Source organism: Bos mutus, chromosome 5 (assembly GCF_027580195.1).
Source record: "Bos mutus isolate GX-2022 chromosome 5, NWIPB_WYAK_1.1, whole genome shotgun sequence".
NCBI classification, from domain to species: domain Eukaryota; kingdom Metazoa; phylum Chordata; class Mammalia; order Artiodactyla; family Bovidae; genus Bos; species Bos mutus.
In genome coordinates, this window is record NC_091621.1 from 32,650,399 (window position 1) to 32,661,785 (window position 11,387).

Consider the following 11,387-nt stretch of genomic DNA (forward strand, 5'->3'; position numbering starts at 1 on the left):
CAGAGGATGAGATGGTTGGATGGCATCACCGACTCAATGGACATGAGTTTCAGTAGGCTCCAGGAGTTGGTGATGAACAGGGAGGCTTGGTGTGCTGCAGTCCATGGGGTCACAAAGACTCAGACACAACTGAGCGACTGAACTAAACTGTTGGCCAATAATAGACGAAAGTTACGTTTACATTTCCCAGCAAATAAGCAGTCATCACTCTATTAGAAATGCTTGCTCCTTTCTTGAAGAGGAAATGCATCCTTGCAATGTAGCATTTCCTAAAAGGGAAAGGACCAGAGTCAACAGTAAGGAAAGTATGCAACTACCAGAAAAAGCTGCCAGCAAATCATATACCCTTGCCAAAAACAACACCATTTTGCTTGACATATGGGTTTATAATTGCCAAACAAATAGGAGTAGCAAGATTAGTGGGTTTCACCAGTTTTAAAGAACTATCATAACCACTATCACTTACATAATCAAGCTTTTAATGTATATATAAACAAATATCAACTTAGATTATCATAGATAAGGAGAAATATAATAAATATCTTTACAAAGTTTATGGCTCAATCCTTGAGATTCTTAAATTAATCATGGTTTGCATGGAATCACATACTAATAGCCATACTAAGAACCGAAGGACTTAAAATATTGAACCCTATCATTTTACAGAAGGAAAATCAATAGCCTTGACAAGTAAAATGCCCAAAGATCATGCCAGCCTCAGAGCCATATTTTGAGTCCAAATTTTCTCTTTTCTCTAAGTTATACAACTAGCTATCGACAGGACTATAAATAGGTCTTAAATTGTCTTTTTCTCTTCTTCACACAGCTTAGTGTTTTGCTATCTGAAAGAGATATAAGGAGAAAAAATTATAAAACACAAAATAAGCAAGCTGATACCACATAGGCACTATAATAAAATAGATCTCAAAGCAAAAAAATAAATCATCAAATATATAAAAAGTCTACATTATCTCAAAGAAAAAAATCCACTTTAATTTTTTATTTCTTTTTTGTTTTTCTTTTCCAGAAACTCTTAAAAATAGATTAGATTATTCCATTTTACCAAAGGCAGGTATTTATGCTTATAATAATTGAGATAACATTGAAAACTTTCTCAACATTTCCCCCAAGAGTTAGCAGAGTGAACTAACTTTTAAAAAGATATCTCTTTTAATTCTTCTTAGACAATTTATAAAAATAACTGCTCTGGTATATGGCCCAGAGTAAATTTTACGGTTACCCTCATTAGTTACAGGAGTTTTATTGAAAATTCTTTACCAGATTCTAGGCAAGGATCAAAAATAGGGTAGACTAACTGGAAGAATCCAGGAAAGGTCAAAAGGAGACTCCACGTATCCTACCACCTCCCAGAATCCTCGTTGGCATCCATCTTGGCTAAGCAATGTATGCGTGAGTCAGAGTAATTGGCCAGAGACAACCAGGAAACTAATCCTATCACCATAAAATACTGAGACTGTGAACCATGTGGCACGGCAATCCTGGGTTTCTTTTCCCTCCTGCTGTCTGCCCAGGCACCATTTCCCAATAAAATCCCTTGATTTGTCAGCAAGAAAAAAAATAGTGGGTCAGGAAAAGGGCCAGAAGAAGGGTGTATGGTTTGCCGGCTACTTATCCTGGCAGTTGTATACTTTCCTTACCGTTGACTCTAGTCTTTCCCCTGTCAGGAAATGCTACACTGTAAGAATGCATTTCCTCCTTGAGAAAGGAGCAAGCACATAGAGTGATGTCTGGTTATTTGCTGGGAAATGTAAACATATGGTCTATTACTGGCCAACAAGCACATGCTAAATAACCTAATTTTGATATGATTTTTGGGCATGATGAGGCTATAATTATGAGGACTTTTAAAACTGGTTTACCTACTTCTTTAGAAATGTAAGAGTGAATATGAAAGAGAGAGAGACATATAAGATGGAAAGCCCAGAAATTAATTTACCAATAACAAATCTATAATTGTTTTGTCTGGGATATTTAATAAAATCCCAGTAGTCAAGACAGATTTTAAATAGTTTTCTTTTCTTTTTTTTTGCCTCAAAAGACTTCAGATCCTTTGTGTTAAGTCCTGCAAGAAAATTGGAGTGTGTGATATTTTAAAAAAATGATCTTGGTCAGAAAATTCACTCATATATTAAATTATGTGTCAGGATTTCAAAGTAAGAAACAGCTTTTCCTCCTTAAACTTTGTTTTCACCCACCTCTGTCACAAAATTTAGGAAAATAAGTGCCATTTTCTCACTTAATCCTCACAACATCTAATTGGTAAACACATACAAAACATTTTCTAAAGGGTACACAGCCAGGGAGTGATAGACTCAGGAGGCCAAACTGGTTAAGCTAACTCCAAAAACAAAGCTCTTAATTAATACCTAAGATTAGAAAGGTTAATGTCTTCTTAAGTGACCCTTCTCCTTGGCCAGAGTGATTGACTGAGGGATGGGATGGGCACCTGCTCTAATCTAGTTCAATCACACAAATCCACTAACTCAGCCACAATATTGGTCTTACAGTAGGTGTATGGCTCAGACTTCTCAAATAAGAATCTTTCCTTGAGAGTTTTCTCACTGGAGTTGGCGTTAAAAAAAATCATCTCTTTGCTTTTAAGAATGTATAATTGTGAGCTTCACACTTTGATCTATCTTGAAGAAGTCAGTCTGAGAATGTGAGGCAATCTGCAAAGGAAGAAGAGATAAAAGCCAGAAATCTGGCAGACACAAGTGTTCAGTTAACTGGCTCTAGTTGTCCCAAAGCAGTGCAAAATCAGCTTTTTCTTCATTGAGTTCCAGTGAATTAAAATAAAGAATCCCCAACTACCATGTCACAGAGGAGATCACCTTGAGCTGCTGCTGCTAAGTCGCTTCAGTTGTGTCCGACTCTGTGCGACCCCATAGATGGCAGCCCACCAGGCTCCTCTGCCCATGGGATTTTCCAAGCAAGAATACTGGAGTGGGTTGCCATTGCCTTCTCCGCACCTCGAGCTAGGCAACTACAGAAAAGTGCAATATGTCCGGTGTTGATATGTGAAAGGACATTTCAGGGCTGTTTGTGACCTAACAGGACACAATATGTAACTGGGGAGCAGTAGGTAGGCATATAGGTTTCCAATGTAAATTGTGTGCAGGGGGCACACCTGCTTTCTCTATTGTTTTCCTTTGGTTTTATCCAACTATTTTTCAAAAATATAATGTAGGATTATATAAAGAGATGAACAACATCAAATGTATCAATCACTGTCATTTATGGGAGTTTTCTATCAGCCATGCATTTTTTGAAGTGCTGTACATAAAACAACTATTTTCAAACTGTGATAAGCAAAGCGCCACTCATTTTCTGGAGTGATGGGCTTGAGGGAGTACAGGAATCAGCATGAATGTAAAGGAGGTAAAAAATATCTGTGGTCCCCTGCCCCAGGCCCATCTTTAAATAAAGCATCCCCTCTCCCTCCTTGTTCAGTTAAAGAGCTTCCATATATGATTGCTTCTGAAGAAAGGTTATGCTGCTAAAACACACTAAGAACCATCGATACACATCTTCTCCATGTCTTCTCACAATAAAGACATGAGATATATTATCCCTGTTTCTTACTTGAAGGAACTAGGACACAAAAAGATTAAAGAATATGCTCAGGATTACCTAGCCAACTGAAAGCAGAGGCAGAATGTGGGCTTCATTATCCTTGCTTGGCTCTAGAGCCCCATGACACTATTCTTAGTATACCCTTACATCTCCTGGCAGGACAGTGGCCTGCTTACAGACCTTCATATTTGCCTATTTGTTCTCAAAATCTAAACATCCAAAGACCAAGTACAAAGTCGTACTCTGACAGGCAATCAGACCATCTGTAATTGACTAGATGTAACAAGGAAACACACCTCAACACAGTCATGGAGCACCACTCAAGTAGGAAGGAGAAACATCTTATGTAAGATTTGAGTTCTTGCTGAATAATCCAGAGGAGGGTCTAAGGGAAGAAGCAGTCAGTTCCGAGTTATTTGCTGTTTCTGAGATAAGGCCAGAAGTATCAGGAATTAAGGAGGGTTGGGACCCATCATGGGGGTTCCCAGGTGGTGCTAGTGGTAAAGAACCCACCTGCCAATGCAGGAGATGCAGGAGGCATGGGTTCAACCTCTGGGTTGGGAAGATCCCCTGGGAAAGGAAATGGCAACCCACTCTAGTATTCTTGCCTGGAGAATCTCATGGACGGAGGACCCTGGTAGGCTACAGTCCATAGAGTCACAAAGAGCTGGACACGACTAAAGTGACTTAGCATGCCAGGGACCCATCATGAGGGGAGAGTAGTTTACCAGCTGCATGTTCCTAGTAAAAGATAGGAAGAGTAAAGAAGGTATGGAATATTATTGGTAAGTCAACACTAGCCACTCAGTGATGGGGTTGTTCTTGCATTTTCTAGTCGCTGCATGATCTTAGAAATGTTTCACAGTTGGCATTATCTTTGTCTCTCATATAACTAACCTGAATAAAGACAGGTCACTTTGTTGTGTTTTTTTTTTTTCCCCCTCCGAGCTAATTTTATTGTCAATCCCAGACAGACTTTTATATTCTCCAAACTTGCTGCTATCCCAGAGGGAGTTTTATTGAATTCAACACAAACACACACTGATGTATTCCTAAAACACCTAATATATATGAAGATGGGGATAAATCATCTTATCAAAACACTTTCTTCCCCCAGCCCAAGGCCAAGGATAAGACTGTGAAGGAATCCAAAGTAACATCCCACTAAGACAAGTTGGAGAACGCTTTGGGCTGAGGAGTAAAACATGGCCTTTCTGATGTTGCAGATTTTTAACATTGTTTCTCTGATAAGAGATGCAGGTCACCGTGGTTGTCTTTGTCTTCTTTAAACCCCTATGTCTTACCCCTTTACTGTCTTTCTGAACTTGTACTCCACAATCAGAAAAGATTCAGGGATATTAACTGTAAAAATTATTTATATCATACCTTTATAGTTAAATTACTATATGTTGAGCTTGGTATTAGACAACACAGCTGAAAATATAATTTGGATATATTCCCTGTCCTGAAGATGTTCACAAAATGTTAAAAATTGTGAACATAAAGCATGACACCATGAGGAGAAAATTATAGCAAACATTAGCAATTTGGGTTGGAGCATGTCCAAACTTAAGCATCAGAAAAGACATTTGTATTAAAAGCTGACTAGACTGTCTTATGCTCATGCTCAGTACTCAGTCGCTCAGACATGTCTGACTCTTTGTGACCCCATGGACTGTAACCCACTAGGCTCCTCTGTCCATGGGATTTCCCAGGAAAGAATACTGGAGTGGGTTGCCATTTTCTTCTCCAGGGGATATTCCCCACCCATTAATCAAACCCTCATCTCCTGCATTGGCAGGTGGATTCTTTACCACTAAGCCACCAAGGAAGCCTGGAGTGACCGTCTACTTACCATAAAACCTGAAAAGATTGTTAAGTACTGCTTGTTTTTTACTTAAATTTCTCTTCTCAATGTGTAACTAGACAGTTAAGAGTAAAAAAAATCCAGAAACCCAATGACATAGTATTCTAAATAGGCTTTACATGAGTTCTTATAGGCAAAAGTAATTAACCAGATTGATGATTTGTTCATGTTTGATATTCAATGAAAGTGAAAGTTGCTCAGTTGTGTCCAGCTCTTTGCAACCATGGACTATACAGTCCATGGAATTCTCCAGGCCAGAATACTGGAGTGGGTAGCCTTTTCCTTCTCAAGGGGATGATCCCAATCCAGGGATCGAATCCAGGTCTCCTTGCATTGATGCAAAATACATGTTTACAACTAACCATGTAAGTACTGAAATTATTCTTGATAGCAATATTATATACATTTTGTTAGGTAAAAAAAGAATATATGTTTAAAACCCCTCAAGAATATGGGGATCCCACATTTAAAATGACTTTAAATAGCAATTCAGTGAGGTCTCTAATTTCTGTTTGGAATGTGGAAGAGAATTGAAGATGAAGACCACAATTACATAGGCTTGAGCCATTAGAGAAATTAAATATAACACACATAAACTTTGAAGAGTTTATTTTAAATAAGTCAAATATCCTGATGTTGTAGCCACAAGTTATGAAATTATATTTGGTTTTCATACTAACACCAAAACTTTAAAATGGCATTCACAGTTGACTAACCATCTTTCTGTTGCCACAGTTTGTACTTAGACAACCCACATATTCAGGCAAATACACGAACGTGTACCCATCACTAATGTAATTTGTGGTCAAAGGACAGAGCATTTCAGAGACCCTGCTGTCATTCTCAGACAAAGGTCTTTGGGAAAGATCATTTAAATTAGGTCAAACATTGAAAACTAATATTTTTCTGTGTGATTGAGGTTTATTATTGGTCATCTTATTGAATAAAATAATATGTGTGCTGAAGCATAGTTTTAAAATATCTATGTAGAAAAAGAGAAGGAAAACTACAAGAACAAATACCCCTGGAAACAGCTTAGGCTCTCTACTTTCCCCTATGCCATTTATTTTCCTTCAGTGCTCTGCCTTGACACTTGAAGTGCAGGATGTAGCATTCTAGTGCTTTTCTAGACCTGGTTCATTTCCAAAGTGATCTGTAGAAAGTGGCAGCAATGTAGAAAGAGCATGGACTTTGGAGCCAGGCTGATCTGAGATCTAATCCTGGCTCTGTCTTCTACTGGCTACTGGTCTTAAGCAGTAATTTTATCTGAATCTGAGTTACAAAATCTATAAAGTGCAGGCATGAAATTAAGAGACACTTGCTCCTTGGAAGAAAAGCTATGACAAACTTAGACAGCATTTTAAAAAGCAGAGACATCACTTTGCTGACAAATGTGTATATAGTCAAAGCTATGGTTTTTCTAGTAGTCATGTATGGATATGAGCTTTGGATCACAAAAAAGGCTGAGCTCTGAAGAACTGATGCTTTCATACTGTGCTGGAGAAGACTCTTGAGAGTCGCTTGGACTTCAAGCAGATCAAACCAGTCAATTCTAAAGGAAATCAACCCTGAATATTCATTGGAAGGACTGATGCTAAAGCTGAAGCTCCAGTACTTTGCCACCTAATGCAAATAGCCGACTCACTGGAAAAGACCCCGATGCTGGGAAAGATTGAGGACAGGAGGAGAAGGAGGTGACAGATGATGAGATGGTTGTATGGCATCACCAATTCAATGGACATGAGTTTGAGCAAACTTCAGGAGATAATGAAGGACAGGGAAGCCGGGCATGCTGCAGTCCATGGTGTCGCAAAGTCGGACGTGATTGAGTGACTGGACAACAACAATAACAAATCTATAGAGTCAGGATAGTAAGTTCTACCATCTTAGACTACCGTATAAATACCACAATACACATAAAAGGCCAGTGTGGTTTCTGTCTTGTAATTATAGAGCAGTGAATAGCAGCTATCATAGTTATTATTAGTGTCATCATTGCTACTGGTAGTGCTATTATGCAGCATCTCCATAATGAGGCAGCTGCTTGAGGGCCGTTTACCTTGTGCCTACTGTTCTGGCCCCACTTTTACCCTCACTGCCCTGCTCACTTCTAAGAACCCCTTTATGTGTGTCTCATAATGTTTTCTCTCTTTTCCATGCAGCACCAAATGCTGCTAACAGGGCAATAGCGGAATATAGGTAGACACAATCATTGTCCACCTTACAAGGAGTATGACTGTGCTTTCAATGACCAAATTGAAGAAAAGATTCTTCTCTTCAATCTTGAGTCTTTCAAAATGTAAGGAGAATATTCCAAAGAAAGGGATATTTAGACAGCTGTAGATATCGTTGATGACAATGACTTAAAGTTTCAAATTTAGAGAACTTCCAAATCTATTATATTTACACAAATAGACACAAATCTATTATACTTGCAATCTGTTGACTGTATTTTTAGCCTTCCACTCTTCCCAGCAGTGCGGTCATTGAAAAGAGTTCTTAATAACTGTGGAGAGTTGAAAGGAAGAGTATACATTTTTGATCCCACTTTTCAACCCTTTCTCAAGAATTCCAGTGATGCTGGACTTAGACCTATAAATTTCCTTAGCACAGGAAGAGCCCTTCTAGATGGCGTTCAAGATGTATGTTAAGTATATAGAATATCACATCATTTTTATTCTTAAATCACAGCATTAATATTTCAGGGCAATTGTTCTTTAGATATAAATTTGAATAGATTATTATTATCAAAAATACATTTCTCAAATCATTGTGTATAAGTCCCTAAATGTTTTAAAACTATTGATATATGGGATATGAAATCATGCAATATCTTCCAGTATACATATGATGTCATTCAGTTCAGTCACTTAGCATGTCTGACTCTTTGTGACATCATGGACTGCAGTATGCCAGGCTTCCCTGTCCATCACCAACTCCCAGAGCTTGCTCAAACTCATGTCCATTGAGTTGGTGATGTCATCCAACCATCTCATCCTCTGTTGTCCCCTTCTCCTCTTCAATGTCATTGCCCCAGGTTTAACATTATTAGCATTTTTGCTGCATCTCTTCATCTTATTGTGTCACAGCTTACTTATGATTTTTCACTTATTTATGTATGTTTCTTGACCTAGTGCCTTCTAGTAGAAATTTAGGACTGCTGGATCATAGGCAAAATAGAAGCATTTGTGATCTTATTATCTTAAATGATTTATATGAACTCATGGTATAAATAGTCCATATACTTTCACACACAAAATCCTTTATCAACCATTTTTATTTTTACTAAGTCACTTAAGACTAAGAGAAGCTGGTATTTTTTTCAAAGGAAACACTTGTTTTTCAGGGTTACATAATATGGTCCCCAAAGCAGAAGAAATGAGCAATAGTGACTGTTATCAATGAACTAATAAGCACGTGTTTGATTTGCATTATAGGTGCATCCATCCTATCACCATGTCTTCTCGGCTTCCTGCTGCCTGCCCTTGGCATCCTTGTCTACTTGGAATTCTGAATGTGGTGTGACAACCTGCTTTTCCCAGCCCAGCTCAGAGAACACCCTTCATCCCTATGATGACTACAGTTCCTTCCAATCCCTGCGGCTCCACGCTAAGCCAAATAAATCATAATTTAACAAACTATCCAACTGATTTACAACATATGTTATGACTGAGGCATTCAGGAACCCCTTCATCCAAAAGAATAAACTTTTAAATGAATATAAAATGGTTTTTAACTCGTTCCAATATGCCTTATAAACTACTTAAACTGATTCTGTGACAGTTGCATGATTTAATCCAATGGGACAAGTTACAGTGTTCAATTCAATACTATAGGCTGTAGAGTGAAAGTAAAATCACCATACACAGGTGCTTTAAATTTAATAACAAGTTGTGAAATATAATAGAGGTTGAAGTGTTGATCGTATGTGGTAAATGTAAGAGTACTATAGTCTCTTGTACTATCCTCTCTGTTTTGGGTCCTGCATATTTTTGAATGGCCCCTATCATTCTTGACATTTTGAGTTTTCTTAGAAAAAAATAATAGAACTGAAGAATTAGACATAATCTCCAATACCAAATCATTTTATTGAATAAGTTGGAAGATTTTGAATATTGAAAACCAAATTCTAGAACTTATGATAAGTATTCCTATTTTGGAAGCAAGTAATTTTCTAAACATTTGGTTTTCAGAATCAGTAGTTCTTTTAAGTTAGTTTTTTAATAGTAAAATTAACATACTGTATGAAGTTTTTTTTTTTTACTTTTGTATTCTACTCTGATGTTCTTTTATGCTTTTCTTATTAGCAATTTCAAACCTCAAAAATCATAACTCTTGTGATAGAGTATCATCATGTTGCTGTATTTATTCATATGTGAAATGATCAATTTTAAAAAGTAGAGAGCTTCCATTTTTTTTAATTGAGAAGTGACAGGCTTTACATAGCTAGGAATAAATGTCAGTTAAGTGAATATCAGAATTATCTAATATTCTAGTGTCTTTGTTTTTGTGCTTCATTATAAGTAAAACCTTTCTTTATTAAAGGTGTGGGATCAAGAAATCACCTGTAGCTTGGAAAAACTACAGTATTCCCCATTCTTTTTTAAATTTAGTTTTAAATTAATTTCCTGCTTCAATGCAATACCGAAAACTGGCTAAAAATACCAAATCAAGGTTTGTTAATGGTACTTTGAAGAGTATCCAAAACTAGAAGGCTGGGAGGAGACAAATAGCTTGTCTGTGCAGTGGTATCTCCCAAGTGTTGGTATTTTAGGTTTTTATAAGTCCTGAAAAGGAAGATGCACATTTCTTCATTCTCCATGGTGTGCACGGACATGTGTTTGAGTGTGGATGTGAAAGAAGTAATAAAGGATTAGCTGGCTAATGAAATAGTGCAATGTCTGATGCTTCAAGAGGTATAATCCTATTTTATTAGCACAACCTTGCTAGCTAATTAGAGATAGAGTTTATCTTTTTAGAAAGGATAACGTATAGGTTCATAAAAATATCTACAGGAAGCAAAATAGATCTATTACTATTTTACCCCCTTTTCTTTAATTTGTATAATTTTTGTACTATATATCTATGTGTAAATGTTTAGAGCTTTCATTAAGAAAATACCAATAAATATTTCATTAGTTTACATTTAACTCTTTGTTATAAAATGAAACTTTTTAAAAACAAGTGAAAGGGATGATTCCCCAGTAGAAGTATGTCAACGGTCTGAGATCATTGCCAGATTTCATAAAATATTTAATTATTTGAAAAAGAAACAAAATCTCTTCATACTTTCGGGAAACAAATACTCTGTGAGCCTTCTGTACAAATGTTTGTGTTTTCATTGTTACACTTTGGGGTTTTCCTTTTGCAATGTGACCCATGTTGGGCATTTTTATATAATCAACAACTAAATATTTTGCCAAATGCATGCTTGCCTTTTATTTTCTTATGTATGGTAATAAAGAGCAAAACTGGTTAGATTTTGCATGAAATGGTTCTGACAGATAAGAAGAAAACAGACTTTGAAGGTTGTTTGTTTAATTTTAAATTTGTGACAGAGATAAAATAGAGTAAAATCTCTCATACACTGATAATTCAAGCTTTCATTTCCTCATAGACGTGTACAAATTGGACTGGGACCATCAGGTTTAAACTGTTGTCAAACTAATGCATCATCTGCTTTAAGACACAAGATTCTTAATTAAACTTTATATAGTGATAGATACATCTGTTGTTTCTTTGTATTTCAAGGAAAGGTGGTAGTAGTTTTATTTGATACTGATAAATATTGAATTGATTTTTTTAGTTATTTTTTATCATTTTTTTCAATGGAGTAGCATAGGACTGTGCTTTGTCCTTTTTATGAATGAAAAAAAATTATAAAGAAATAAATGTCTTACTGTTACCCAAGAAATAACAACTGTCC

The 11,387-nt window shown here is 36.6% G+C and overlaps 1 protein-coding gene across 1 annotated transcript in view; it reads left to right on the plus strand.

Annotated features, from left to right (window-relative positions):
* The window catches only part of CNTN1 (contactin 1), a 430,610-nt gene extending 419,669 nt beyond the window's left edge, over positions 1–10,941 (plus strand). Inside the window, exon 24 of the mRNA XM_005896820.3 lies at positions 8,899–10,941. Within this exon, the coding sequence (XP_005896882.1) occupies positions 8,899–8,975 (77 nt within the window). The 3' untranslated portion in view covers positions 8,976–10,941. The remainder of the gene's footprint in view (positions 1–8,898) is intronic.
* The last annotated feature ends 446 nt before the right edge of the window (positions 10,942–11,387 follow it).